Raw genomic sequence first — 15877 nt, 5'->3', positions numbered from 1 at the left:
AATATTCATGGAACTTATACAATTGAATCACAAGAAAGCAAATAACCTGATTAAAAAATAGGCAAAACTCAATGAACATTTATCCAAAGAATACATACAACTGACCAACAGGTATATGAAAAAATACTCAACATTGGTGATAATCAGAGAAATGTAAACCAAAACCGCAATATCACCTCTCACTTAGAGTGGCTCACTTCACATCCTAGATTAAGATAGCTGTTATTATTACTACTACTACTACTAATAATAATAATGACATTGACAAGGATATGAAAGAAAGGGAACTTTGTACACCGTTGGTGGGAATGTAACTTGGTATAGCCATTATAAAAAACAGTATGGAAGTTCTGTAAAAAATGAAAAATAGAGCTACCATATGATCCAGAAAGTCCATTTCTGGGTATATATAAACAAAGTACTTGAAATCAGAATCTCAAAGAGATATGTGCACTCCCGAGTTCATTGCAGCATTATTCATAATAACCAAAATATGGGAACAACCTAAATGTCCATTGATGGATTATTGGATAAAGAAAGTGTAGTTTACGTACCCTGTGGAATATTATTCAGCCCTAAAGAAGAGGAAATTTTCCCATTTTTGATATTATGAACGGACCTAGAGGGCATTATGCTAAGTGAAAAATGCCAGATACAGAATGACAAAAGTTGTATGGTCTTACTTACATGTGGAATCTAAAATAATAAAACTCATAGAAGTGGAGAGTGGAATGGTAGTTGCCAGGGGCTATGAGAAGCAGGAAATGGGGCGGGGATGATTAAATGCTACAAAGTTTCAGTTGCGCAAGATAAATAAGTTCTGGAGAGCTATTATATATCATGGTGCACATAGCTAAGAATACTGCATTGTGTACTTAAAATTTGCTAAGAGGGTAGATCTATGTCAAGTGTTTTTACTACAAAAACATCACCAGTAATAATAATATAAAGTGGGTGGAAGAAAACTTTGGGAAGTGGGAGGAAACTTTGGGAGACGTAGATTTATGGCCTTGATGGTGGTTTCAAGGGGGTATGGTTGTCCCCAAATTTATTGAGCTATATATATATGCAGAGATTTTTATAAGACAATCCTATTTCAATAAAGTTGTATAAAAATTGATAGAATAACTAGACAGAAAATCAGCAAAGAAACAGAAGACTTGAATAACACCATTAAGCATCCTGACCTACCTACAATATATAGAACTCTCACAAAAGTGAAAATGCATTCTTTTCAAGTGTACTTGGAGCATTCTCTAAGATAGACCATGTACTAGGTCATAAAAAAGAATCTCTACATAAATTTAAAATGATTTAAAATTTACAGTGATTGAAATTGAATAAAATATGTCCTGTGACCAGAGATAAATTAAATTAAAAATCAAGAAAAAAATATGGAAAATACATAAATATTTAGAAATTAAACAACATACCTCTAACAAATCCGTGAGTACAAGAAAATAAATAAAAATAGAAGATATGTTGAACTTAATGAAAATGAAGAGCTATTATATCAACACATGTAGGGTGCAGCCTAGCATAAAAGGAAATTCATAGATTTAAAAGCCTTTTTAGAAGAACAGAGATCTCAGAACAATCATCTAAGCATTGACTTTACAATACTAGAAAAGAAGAATAAACCAATCCCCAACTAAGCAAAAGGAAAGATAGAAGAAATATTAACCTGCAATCAATGAAACTGAGTAACACTAGAGAAAAATTGTTGTAACAAAAAGGTCTATCTTAAAATATCACTAAAATTAACAAACATTTAACTAGCCTAAACAAAAAAGAGAGAGGAGAGAAAACCCAAATGAACAGAATCAGGAATAAATCACAAGAATTCAGTACTGACCCTACAGAAATTTGAATGAACAGCAAAGGTATGCAACAAATGATACAATTGTGATGAAAGGGGCATATTCCTTAAAGACACAGGCTTCTAAATTTGACCCAGGAAAGAACAGAAAACCTGAATAGATTAAAAAAAATAAAAAGACAATAAATAATACTTAAAACTTTTCCCATTAAGAGAAGTTGGTTTTACTGATGATAGCCCATGTTTTTAATTGTTGATTGATTTACAAATGTTCGCCTGGGTATTTTTTAAACTGTACATACATGTATGCTCTTTTTTATGTTTTCTAGAATTCACATACAATTTTAAGCTATCAATGTAAGTCAACACTATTAGCTCATTATGCAATGAAAAATCATTTGATATAATTTAAACTTATTCCTGTTATATGAGCTTCAGAATACACCTATACAACTTAAATCTATCAGTCCTCTAACTACTGTATCAATTTAGTAAGAAGCCTTATACATATGTATAAGTAAAAAGCAGTACTAAACCATAAACAGAACTCCTACAAAAAGATAAACAGGGAAAAAGAAGTCAAAGGACATGGAAAGTAATTTCTCTGGAGAGAAAAACAGAATGGCCTAGATGAAAGTGAAAAGCTTTGCAGCCTCACTAGTAATTAGAAAAATATAAGTAAAAAAAAGGTTGATACAACTACTGCGCCGTCCCCTCACATACACACTCACGCACAGTAAGACTGGACCCTACCTGGTGTGAAATCTCGAGCACAGGTTTGGGTTGGAATTGGCCTCCAGCCAGATTTTGAATGGCCGTCTCTCATCTTCGGGATGGGTTTGAAGCCGAGACGATTACCAAGTTTCTTCCTAGTATCATTGCTTCACTTTGCCAGCTTGGCTAGACCTTTCCTCTTTTTAAAATTTTTTAAATTATTGTTCACTATGCTACCTTCTAGTGCTCCTAAGGGTTTTGCTTCATATAAACATTTTAATATTTTGTGAATTTCAATGACATTTGTATAAAGAATAGAATTACAGGTAGACCGTTACCATATTTTATGAGATGATCCAGTATTTTGTCTATTAATTTTACATAAGTACACTCAAATGAAAAACTAAATCCATCAAGGATAGCAAGGTCTGAGAGCGCATGATTGCAGACACTACACACGAAGATAACAAAGAGATGGATAAAAAGTTACTCTGGAATACTTAGTTAAACAAATAAGGGGGAAAAACAGGAAACAGGTAATCCAACTCCATCTAACATGAAATATTCACTCAAAGCAGGGGTGACAATCAATATTCCAGAGTCCAAGATTTTCTTACCTGTGGGGGGCGGATAATGAGTGAATTCTCGCTCTATTAGTTCCTGGGGGAGTTTGTTGTTTAAAAGACGCCGGCACCTTCTCTCTCTCTCTCTGTCTCTCTCTGTCTCTCTCTGTCTCTCTCTGTCTCTCTCTCTCTCTCTCTCTCTCTCTCTCGCTTCCTCTCGCCATGTGATCTGCTTGTACCCATCGACTGCCTGCTGCTTTATGCCATGAGTAGAAGCAGCCCGAGGCCCACACCACAAGCAGCTGTCCCAGAATTGTGAGTCAAATAAACCTCTTTTCTTTTTATTCTGTTAAGAATATACCAGGTATTCTGTTATAGCAGCAGAAGAACAGAGTAAGACATTGCCATCCTCAAGGATCCCCAGTGAAGCCAGGCAGTGGGACATACAGTTCTGTAACAGCTGTATCCACAGTTTGCTGAGCTGCAGAGCCCTTTATAAAAGTAAGGAGGTAATGCATGATGGAAATGAATATATTGCCACAAGGTGAAATACTTTTTTTTTTTCCAGCTGGTTAAAATACATTTTTTTCAATAGCCTCAAGTGTATGCTGAGTTGTGGTGTACACAGAAATGAAAGACCTGAGTGTGCACATCCCAAGCCTGCTGGAAGTGTTTATAAGGAGACAGCCATTGAGACAGGGTCAATAGTAATTTTTGGATTGTGGAGATGTATTGAGCATGTAAGTCACCCAGATCCCCTCAATGGTATCACATGTCAGGCATTTCTTTGGATTCCGGATTTTTTTCTCTGTAAAGAATCATGGTAGCCCAATAAAGTCACTTCCTCTTTCAGTGAATATGACCCATCATTACCCGAACCATATGTACATAATATGCGCACAGTGAAAGTCTCTTCATAAGATGGACCAGTAATAATAGCTTTCAAAGAAAAACTGCACTTTGAAGCTGAAACCACTATTTCTGATATTACATTTAGGGACGTGTATGAGGGATTCTTACCTGCAAAGAGTTAAACGTTTGGTCATCAGAAGAGAAGCCCGAATGTAGGAAGAGCATGCACAAACTTATACAAAACACTGTGCAATTTCAAAGGAAGTCTGAAGCAAGGGTGTTTACAGTATGCAGGACTGTTACAGAGTTAGAAGAAATAATCTTTTAATGAAAGTTTTAACACAACTTTTCAATTGGAAAAAGTTTTCCCTGAAGAAAACCAACACCAATACATGATTTAGGCTCAACAAGAAGGGAACTTAAAAGGATGCACCGGATACGTTCTTCTGTGACTTATCGAGTCCCCAGTACAGTGTGGAATACTCATCAGGAAAAGTTCTAGAACAGTTGAAATTTCAACTTGCCCCACTCCCCTAACAACAAATAACTGGAAAACAAAATTTTAAAAGTGACATTTATATTAGATTAAATATTACACATTTAGGAATTAATAGAACAAATGCTGTATAAATTTATTATAGTGGTCAATGACCAGTACAGTTTAACCTAATAAAGTAATTATATAAGTCATATTTACCCCTCAAATTCTGTGTTTGCTCTGTTGCATGGTTTTCTTATTTCATTTCTCTTAGTAATCACAATGATGAAAGTTGTAAAAAATGGCAGAAAAATGCAGAAACTCAGAATAAGCCAGTCGTTCTGATGTGTATTATAGCCTTTTTTAACAAAATATATATCTGGAAATAAACCATATCATAAATCGGTGGGAACTTACTGGATATTTAAACAAATTTATATTTCTCTTACTTTAACTATATATATGTATAAAATAATTAAAAATTTAATGCATTGCAAACTATCACAGGAAAAATAAAAGAACAATTAAGCTCATAAACCAAAAACTGCAGTGATGCATTTTTAATAGATTTCCTATTTGTCTTTTGTGCATATTTGTTTAAATATTTTGGTGCTGTATACAGGTTTTGAGTACTTTTTGCTGCATTCAGCTTATTTGTAACATCAATAATTTAAAAGTTAATACATCAATAGGGCTTAAGTTAAAATTTTAGAAAAAAGTATGCTTTGAGGAATACCCATCCCGTTCTTTTGCTAAATCACAGTATGTCTCCTTGGAGGAAACTATTTTTAAACGACTTATGTTTCTCCACCTAGTATTTATATTTTATGCATATAAAGAAAATTCATATCCATATGTATACCTGTATCCATATATATCTCTGCATCTATACATAATGTGTGCATGTGTGTGAGTGCGTGTGTGTGTAGATTTCCTCTTTCATTGATGTTCTAAAAGTATATTATGCCCTTTAGTTATTTTTACGCTTTTCCAAAATTAAGGTATTACATCATTCCAAAAAGCAGACATCCAAAAAGCACCCATATATAAAGTTATTAGCAAAAATTTGCAATGAATTAACAAAGTGAATATGCATAGACCTACAATCAAGGTCTCAAAATAGAGAATCCCAAAAGCACCTCAGGACATTTCCTAATCATCGCTCCTTTCCAAATGTTACAAACATCCTGATTTTTCCAATTGTTATTTATTTGGTGAATTTTTACTGAAGTATACAACATATCAAAAATGTGTGCATGTAATTATACAGTTCAAAGGATTTGCTCATTGAACATGACCATGTAACCAGTACCAAATCCAAAAATATTGCCAGTACCTCAATCTCCCAATCTAATTTTTTGCAGTCGTTATTCTTTCCAAGAAAAATCCCTATATTGGCCTCTAAGAGAATAGATCGTTTTTGAAAGATTTTAAATGTTATAAATGAAATTCTACATATGCACCTTTTTTCTGTCTGACATATGTGTTCAATATTACTGACTTTTAGGATTCACCCATGTTGTTGCTTTTATTTGTAAAATGTTCGTTCTCATTGATTCATACTGTATTTTTGCATAGAAATAACAGCTATTAATGCATTCTGTTCCAATGGGCATTTGGGTAGTTTGCAATTTGGGATATGGTGAATAGTGCTGCTATGAATATTCTACTATGTGTCTTTTGGTCATTATATGTTTTCGTATCTCTTGGATACATGTATACTTGGGAGTGGCAAAGCTTGTTCGTAGCATATGCCTATATTCAACATTAGTAAATATTTTCAGGGATTTTCCTAATCAGCTGTAACAACTATACTCCCATTAGTAGTGGATAAGAGTCTTGGTTTTTGCATATCTTTGGTATTTTTCTTTTTTTTTGTATGAAGTTATTTTTCATACAAAATGAAATACAAACATTTAACTGTAAAGCTGGATGAGCTTTGACAAATGTATACCACGAGGCAAATATTAAAAAAATTTTTTTGTTTTAACATGTTTAATGTAAAATTCTTATAAATTTATATTAACATGTAAATAAAATGAGTTTAACTAGTGCCTGAGATTTGGCAACCAAATAGTGTAAATATTCCCTTATACATTATTTTGTTGTGTTATTTTAACAGCTCTATTGAGATATAATTGACATAAAATAAATGCACGTTTAAAGTGCACAATTTGATATATTTTGTTATAAGCGTACCACCATAATGACAATCAAAATAATAAATGAAGATTGTCCATAATCTGCAAAGTTTCCTCTTGCTCCTCCGTGATCCTGTCACACTTCAAGTCCCCCCCATTAGGCAACCACTGATCTCATCTGCACTCTGTCATTACAAATTGGTTTGCATTTACTACAGTTTTATGTACATGGAAACAGCATATATTCTTTATAGTCTGACATATTTCACTTAGCACAAATGTTGAGATTCATCTGCGTTGGTTCATATAACGATAGTTTGTGTCTTTTTTATTGTTCAGTGTTGTTCCATTGTCTGGATCTACCACACTTTGTTCATCCACCACCTGCTGATTTATATTTGGGTTGTTTCAGATTTTATCTATTACAAAGTTTGCTGCTATGAATGTTTGTATACGAGGCTTTTGTATGGGTGTAAGCACTCTGTTCTCCTGGAATAGTGGAACGGCTAGACTTATGGTACTTGTAGATTTACCTTTTTAAGAATCTGCACAAGTGTACAATTTTATATTTCCAACAGAAGTGTATGGACACTGCCCCCACACCTTGGCCAAAGTTAATGTGCTCAGTCCTTTTAAATTTAAGCAACTTAAAGGAATATAGTGGTATCTAATTGTGATTTTAATTAGCGTTTCCTTGATGACCAGTGATGATGGACATTTTTCCATGTGCTTCTTTGACATGCACATATCTTCCTTGATACAGTGTCAGTTCTAATATTTTGCCCATTCTATAATTTTTATTATTATTAACTTTCAATGATTTACTATGTATTCTGAATACAAATCCTTTATATCGTGTTTTTTACAAGTGTTCTTTAAGTGGCTGTGGTTCCCCCTTTCATTCCCCAACAGTGACTTTTGAATAGCGAGTCTTAAATTTTGATGTTGTTCAATTTACCAGTTTTTCTTTTTGATCATGCTTTTGGTGTCCTATCTAAGAAATCTTAGCCTATTCCAAAGTCATGAAGGATTTGTCCTGTGTTTTCTTAGAGAGGTATCATATACTCATCTTTTACATTTTGGTCTGTAATCCACTTTATTTTTTGTGCATGGTGTGAAATATGGCTCTAAATCCATCTTCTTTTTTGCACGTGAATATATAATTGCTATAGCAGCATTTGTCAAAAAGCTAAACTTTATCCATTGACTTGATTTGTATTTTTACTAAAAATAGTTTTCCACAAACTTGTGTCTGTGTATCTTATTTCTAGTGTGTCTTTATTCTGCCGCATTGGTTTGTATGTCTGTGTCAATGGCAATGCGACACTGACTTGGTTATTGTAGCTTTATAGTGAATCTTGGAGTTGGGTCGTGCCCTTCCTTCAACGTTGCTGTTCTTCAAGGTCAATTGGGCTATTTCAGGTTTGTTAAGTTTTAAATAAAGTTTATAATCAGCTTTGTCAATTTCTACAAAAGAACTTGTTTCATGATCTTCGTAGGGATTTTCTTATGTGTATAGATAAATTCAGGGAGTACTGTCCTTTTAACAATAGTGAATCTTGCAATCTATGAAAATAAAATGTGTCTTCATTTATTTTAAATATTGTTTAGTTATCTAAGCAATGGCTTGCAGCTCCCAGTGTACGAATTATGCATTTTCTGGCTAGATTTATTTATTTTTTTATTGAAACATACTGATTATACATATTTGTGGGGTACAGAGTCATACTTCAATAAATGTATATAATGTGTGATGATCAAATCAGGGTGATTAGCATATAGTCATCATTGCAAAACTTAGTCATTTCAGTGATAAGGACATTCAATCTCTACTCTTCTAGCCATTTGGTAACATGCAGTAAATTATTGTTAATTATAGGTACCTAGCATGATTGTACACCAACAGAACTTAGTTTTCCTATCTAGCTGCTTCGTGTGCATTAGTCAGCATCTTGCAATCCCTCCTCCCACTTCCTCTTTCCCACCTCTGGTAATCACAGTTCTGCTCTCTCCTTTTAGCAGTTCAACTTATTATTATCATTATTAGCTTTCACTTATGAGTGAGGACGTGCAATATTTCTCCTTATGTGCCTGGCTTATTTCACTTAGCATAATTTTTCTCCAAGGTTATCCATTCTGCTGCAAATGGCAGAATTTCATTATATTTTATGGCTGCTTGGTAATCTATTGTGTAAATTACCACATTTTCTTTATACAGTCATCCATTGATGGACATTTATGTTGGTTCCACATCTTGGAACTTCGAAATGATGATTTCCATTTTTTTAGGTGTATACTCAGCAATGGGATTGCTGGATCAAATGGCAGGTCTATCTGTAGTTTGAGGAACGTCTGTATTGTTTTCTATAATAGCTGTACTAATTTACAGCCCCACCAACAGGGTAAGAGTGTTCGCCTTTCTCTGCATCCTCACTAACATTTATTTCCTGTCTTTTTGAAAATGGCCAGTCTAAATGGGGTGAAATGTTATCTTAATATAGTTTTGATTTGCATTTCTCTGATGATTAATGATATTGAGTATTTTTTTTCACGTACCTGTTGGTCATTTGTATGTCTTCTTCTGAGGTCTTTGCCAATTTTTTCATTGGGTTGCTTCTTTTCTTACTGTTGAGTTGTTTGAGTTCTTTCTATATTCTGGATATTAATCCCTTGTCAGATGCATAGTTTGCAAATATTTTCTGTCATTCTGTATGTTGACTTTTCGCTCTGTTGTTTCTTTGCTGTCCAGAAGCTTTTTAGTTACACAAGTGATTTCAAATGTCCTAATTTCCAAGAGACACTCACTGGTTAAATTCTTGGTTATTTTCTAGCCTGTCTTTTGTCCTAAACATTCCTGCTATGTCAGTCTAGCAGGGCAGCTAGTCCTTCATGTTTTCCTGACAGCATAATTGCCAGTGTAATTGGCAAAACTTCAACGAATCAAGTAATTTCTTCACCCCTCCCACCCTGAAGCCGTGGCAGCCGCACGAATGGTTTTCACTTATTGCTTCATCTTGGTTCAATACCATGTTGATAGAGTTGGGTATCACGGGAGGTATAATCAGCCTAAGAGAAGAAAGCCACAGACTTACACGCTTGTTAACAGAAGTAGTTTTCATGAATAAAAGCTTCTTAGTTTGTTCTCCTTTTGCTGATTTCCAGAGTGGTTTATTGGTTGGTTTTGACAGGGCTTTTTTTTTTTTTTTTTTGGTCCATTTTTTAGTTGCTTTTGAGGGGAGGAGTTGTTGACCTCCCCCCTGTATATTGAAGGCTATCAGAAGTCTACCTTGATCTGATTTAAAATTTCTTATCATTGGTTTTCAGCAACTTGATTATGATTTTCTTAGGTATAAATTTTTTTATCTTGTCCTTGCATAAGGTTTTTTTCTGAGCTTCATTGATCTGAATGTTGACTTTTTTCACCTTGTTCAGAAATTTGGGGCCATTGCTTTTTCAAATATCTTTTGTGTACAGTCTGTTTTTCATCTGAATCTCTCATTACATGTATACAAGAATGTCTGACCCTGTCTCACAAACACTCAAACCATTTACTGTTCCCTTTTTCTCAAAAATCACAATCCTATACTCTTACTTGTTGACAAATATCTCATATATAATTTTCTACTATTATTCTGTCTTGGCCAGGAAAATAAGTCATTTTTACTACTTTTTATTCGTTTTTAAAAGGATTATTAATAATCTCAGAGATTGCATTTCTAAACTACTGCTGCTACCTGAAGATATATCCAGCACTCTTATATCATCTACACACCTTTACTATTCCATGAACTACTTTGATTACCTTCACTATGAATTAAGAATCACCAATCCCTGATGTTCCTCATGAATAAGAAACACCATTGTCAAACACACTGTCACATGTTTACATGAACTCTCCCACGGAAAACCCAACTTCTATCAATCCAAAATGAAACTGGCTATCCCCATGCTCGGTCTGTCCTCTGATTCTGTAACGCAGGTTTGGCTATCATTCTTAACTTTCTGCTCCACATACAAAACACAATTGGTCATCATGCCTTATTTATTGTTATTGACAAATATCTGATATTATGTAGCAAATTATTTACCTTTCCTTGTATTGTCTTCCTCATGCCTTTGAACTAAAGCTATTGCTTTTCAAGTAATTTGCTTTCATTTATACTCACATTATTAATGCCGTGACCCACCTTGCTACTTGGGTGGACTTTGTGAAATGTAGATCTAAACGTTATTGCCTCACCAGACACACAACAACATGTTCGTGGAGGGAATATATAAGTGAATTAATGGTTGAATCAATTAATAGCCTTTGATATTGCCACCATTCATAGAAACAATGGAAAGTATAAATATGTACTCCATGTGATTGATTTACTGTTATTTTCTAATAAACACATACATTTGTATTTTGCCATATGGTTTTTACACATTTCATTCAGAATGAACACTGTATTCTACAGTTGCTTTTTAATACCTAAAAGTTCTAAATAACATGGTATGCAAATCATTTTGTGTAATTTTTATTCTTATATATGAAAAATTTAAAAAATTTAATGATATTTTTAAAACTTAGGAGTATTCTAACTTATTTAACTAAGTTGATTAAAGCTGAATGTCTCAGGAAATCTGATTACAGATGTTGTGTGATGTTATGGTGTCTCCCCTTACCCATAGTTTTGCTTCCACAGTTTCAGTTACCCATGGTCAATCAAGGCCAGAAAATATTAAGTGAAAAGTTCTAGAAATAAACAATTAATAAGTTTTAAATTACAAGTTGTTCTGAGTAATGTGATAAAATCTTGCACCATTTTACCTCTTCTTGCCCAGGACGTGAATGATCCCTTTCTCCAGCAAATCCACACTAAGTTACCCTCTAGTTAGTCACTTTGTAGCCATGTTGGTTATTAAGTTAAATGTTGCAGTATCTTAGTGCTTTTGTTCAAGTAAACTTTATTATATTTAATAATGACCGCAAAGCATTTGTGCTCAAGTAACCCTTATTTTACTTAATAATGACACCAAAACACAAGAGTAGTGAGGCTGGAAATTTACACATACTAAAAGGAAGACAAAACACACTTCCTTTAAATGAAAAGGTGAAAATTCTAGACTTAATAAGGAAAGAAAGAAAATTTTATGCTGAGGTTGCTCATATCTACAGTAAGAACAAACCTTCTATCTGTGAAATTGTGAAGAAAAAAATTGTGCTAGTTTTTCTGCTGTTTTGCAAACGTAAGTAACTGCAAAAATTACTGCTACAGTGCATGACAAGTGCTTAGTTAAGATGGAAAAAGCATTACATTTGTGTTGCTTGTGTTGTTCATGTAAGACATGAACAGTAAAAGTGTTCTGACTGATGGCAACATGTTGCACCAGAAGGCATTGAGCTTATGCAAAGACTTCAGCATGGCATTCTCTGAAATGAGTGACATTAAGCCATTTTTTGCAAGTTAGGAATGGTCGTACAGATTCAGGAACAGGTTTGGACTAAAAAATATATAAATAAATGGATAGGCTGCTTCTGACCCGGAAGGACAGTTAGTTATTGTTGTTAATATCTTATTGTGCCTGATTTATAAATTAAACTTTATCATAGTATATATGCATAGAAAAAATATGGCACTTATATGGTTTGGTACTATCCACAGCGTCAGGCTTCCACTGCAGGACTTGGAATGTATTCCTTACTATTAAGAGGGCACTACTGTAACTTAATAAAGCCATCATTCAAGATGACACTTTTAAATAACTTAGGACAGCATGAAAAATTTGACCCAGCACTAGATTTCTTTAATTAGCTCAGCTCCGTATAAAACAACATTCTATTTTGCTTTAAATATTTAATTTCTGCTCACCGGATTTCTGAACATTTCCATCATCTATACTGCCCCCTGGTGAACCGATCTGGAATTCACAACCTGGGGGCCTATGGTCAGGAAAGCATTGACAATTACCAAAATTATTGCATATCTAAAAGAGAAAAATACATAATCACTTTGCATCATCTTAGTCTTTATACCTGATACAAGTATCTAAATTTTATAGAATAACTATTTTTCTTAAATTACTATGCTTATATAATATAGGAAATGTGTTCGAAACAGTAGTTATAATTTTTTTTTATTTTGAATACCTTTATTTAAATACAATAGGAGACTTCTGGGAAGATGGAGGACTAGAGGTGCCCAGGGAAAGTTACTCCCACAGAAAGAAATCAAAACACAGGAGAAGATCAAAACAGCTGACCGCCACTATCACAGCAGTTGCTGGAGCCATTTTCTGGTCCCAGAACCATTATCCATCACAGAGAAGCTCCCCACACAGCAGCAACCCTGCTGGGGGCTCATCACTGCAGTCACGGACATCCCAGACATGAGAGAGACACCTGCAACAGTTGTCACTGCTGAAGCTGCCACAAGGTAACCTGCTGCCACTGTGGACACTGCAGATGTGAGGGAGGCAGTTGCAGCCACTGGTGCCACAAGGTAACCTGCTGCCACTGCAAACACCACAGATACAAAGAAGGCAGTTGCAGCCACTGGTGTCACTGCTTCTGCCATGAGGTGACCCACTGCCACCAGCTGCATGGGTGGCTGCCTCAGGCACTATGGCTGAGAGGGCAGCTGCTGTGACCACTACTGCTGCAGTCACTGCCATCACTGGCAGTGCCAGCCAGCGACCATCATTCTGTGAGCAGCCTGCTGCTTCAGGAGCCACTGCCATGGCCACCACTGCCACAAGAGTGGCCTACCACCACAGTGGCAGTACAACAGTTACTGTTGCTGTGCAGGCAGACCATTAACCATTCAACTGCATTGACCCAGGAAGGGTCACCAGCAGTCCAGGGAAGGAGGTGAGCAAGCACTTACCCATGATTCAGTGACTTAAGCCACATGGGAAATTATACTGCCCCCTGTGGTAGCACAACTGGGAGTGGGAGCTAATGTGTGGCCCATGCAAGTGCCTTAATCCAGAGAGAGACACATGTGGAACAACTGGAGACTTCAGAAATCCAGGATAGCCAGAGTAAGGAAGAAAATTCCCACTATACCTATCAGGGTTACAGGATGCTAGCTAGGGTGCCACCAGGCCCAGCCAGGATCACCCACCCCAACCAAAGAGTGACAGGGCAACAGGAGCTTCTCTCAAGAACTCAAGATCTTATCCACATCCTTGATGACCCAACATAGTCTCAATAACCTCAGTAAGGAATCAATAAGTGCCCCAGTGCCTAGGCCACAGAGGCACTTACACACAAATCCAGCATTGAATACAGCCCAGGTACCCACACAGAGATACACTATGGCATCTACCAACTAATGCTAAAACACCTTATTCAACAGTAAATATAAAACACATCTACAGGAACTTCTCTCCTGAAAGCCCACTCTAGAGTAATGGAAAAACCAACTGCTCTACCAGATGACCAGATATCAATGTAAAGATACTAGAGATATGAAAACAACAAGAAAATATTACACAAAAGAAATACAATAACTCTCAAGTATCAGACCAAGCAGAGCAAGAAACCTTTCAAATGCCCAAAAAAGAATTCAGAATAACGATCTTAAAGAAACTCAGTGAGATATATGAAGACACAGTTAGATGAAACAATGATCAGAGCAAAACTATCCAGGTGATGATGAAGGAAATTTACAAACAGGTTAATACATTTAAAAAAATGTAGCAGAACTCATGGAACTGAAGGAGTCGTTCAACAAAATAAAAAATACAACTGAGAGCTTAAGCAGCAAGTTAGAGCAAGAAGAAGAAAGAATTTTTGATCTTGAAGACAGTCTTATCAAAGTAATGATGGTGGACAAAGAAAAAAATAAAAAGAAAAAGAATTTTGAAAAACAAAGAAAATCTAAGAGAGATAGCAGATAACCTTAAGCACACAAACACCTGAATCCTGGGTGTTCCTGAAGAGAGAGGAAAAGGCATTGAGAACATATTCAATGAAATAATAGCAGAAAACTTCCCAGGTATAGGGAGAGATAGGGACCTTTAGATTCAAGAGGTCCAAAGATCCCCAAACAGATTTAATCATGAAAAGTGCTCTTTGGGACACATTATAGTCAAACTGGCAAAACTCAATGGCAAAGAGAGAATCCTAAAAAGTACAAGAGAAAAGCATCAAGTCACCTATAAGGGAGTCCCTGTGAGACTAACAACAGACTTCTCAGCAGAACCTCTACAGGTCAGAAGAGAATGGGGTAATATATTCAAAATACTAAAAGAAAAACACTGCCAGCCAGGAATACTATACCCATCAAGGATGTCCTTCACAAATGAAGGAGAACTAGTGTATCTCCCAGACGAAAAAAAAAAAAAAAAAAAAAAGAAAAAGAAAAAAGAAAAACTATGGAAGTTCACCACCACATGACCAGCCCTATAAGAAATCCTTAAAGGAGTCCTGTATATGGAATCCAAACAATGATAATCACTACCATAGATACACAAGAAAGAACAAAGCCACAGGTAGAACAAAAAGGCAAATGAGAAAGAAAAAGAAACTGTATCTCTTACCTCCTCACAAAAACACCAAAGACCAACAATAAAAACAAAAGAAACAAAAAGTATTTAAAATATCCAAATGAAAATCAGTAAGACGCCAATCAATAAGATGTTGTACCTTTCAGCAACAACTCTAAATGTCAATGGATTAAATTTCCCACTCAAAAGACACAAACTAGCAGATTGGATTTAAAAACCAGACCCAACTATATGCTGTTTACAAGAGTCTCACCTCACCTGTAATGACACACACAGAGACTAATAGTAAAGGAATGGAAAAAGATATATCATGAAAATGGAAATGATAAACAAACAGGACTAACTGTTCTTACGTTGGATAAAATCTACTTTAAACCAAAAACCATAAAAGGAGGCAGAGAAGGCCATTTCATAATGATAAAGGGATCTATCCAGCAAAGAAGACATAACAACTATAAATATGTATGCACCCAACATCAGGACACACAGATATGTAAAGCAAATACTGTTAGACCTAAAGAAAGAGACTCAAATATGATAATAGTTGGAGATCTGCACACTCCTCTCTCAATATTGAACAGCTCATCTAGGCAAAATATCAAGAGAAAAACAGGATTTAAACCAAAATTTAGACTAATTGGACTTGGCAGATTTCTAAAGAACATTTCACCCAACAACCATAGAAAATACATTCTTCTCATCAGCACATGGAAAATTCTCCAGGACAGACCAAATGTTAGGTCACAAATCAAGTCTCAACAAATTTTTTAAAATTTGAATCATTTCAAGACCACAATGGATTAAAACTAGTAAT

General features: G+C 35.2%; 1 protein-coding gene across 1 annotated transcript in view; it reads right to left on the bottom strand.

Annotated features, from left to right (window-relative positions):
- Nucleotides 1-4648: 4648 nt before the first annotated feature.
- Nucleotides 4649-15877, bottom strand: part of LOC134361754 (disintegrin and metalloproteinase domain-containing protein 18-like) — a 129695-nt gene continuing 118466 nt past the window's right edge. Inside the window, 3 exon segments of the mRNA XM_063076732.1 lie at nucleotides 4649-4684; nucleotides 4687-4805; nucleotides 12423-12537. Coding sequence (XP_062932802.1) covers nucleotides 4649-4684; nucleotides 4687-4805; nucleotides 12423-12537 — 270 coding nt within the window.

The sequence above is a fragment of the Cynocephalus volans genome, chromosome 13 (assembly GCF_027409185.1).
Source record: "Cynocephalus volans isolate mCynVol1 chromosome 13, mCynVol1.pri, whole genome shotgun sequence".
Lineage (NCBI taxonomy): Eukaryota > Metazoa > Chordata > Mammalia > Dermoptera > Cynocephalidae > Cynocephalus > Cynocephalus volans.
This window is presented reverse-complemented; position numbering and strand designations above follow the sequence as displayed.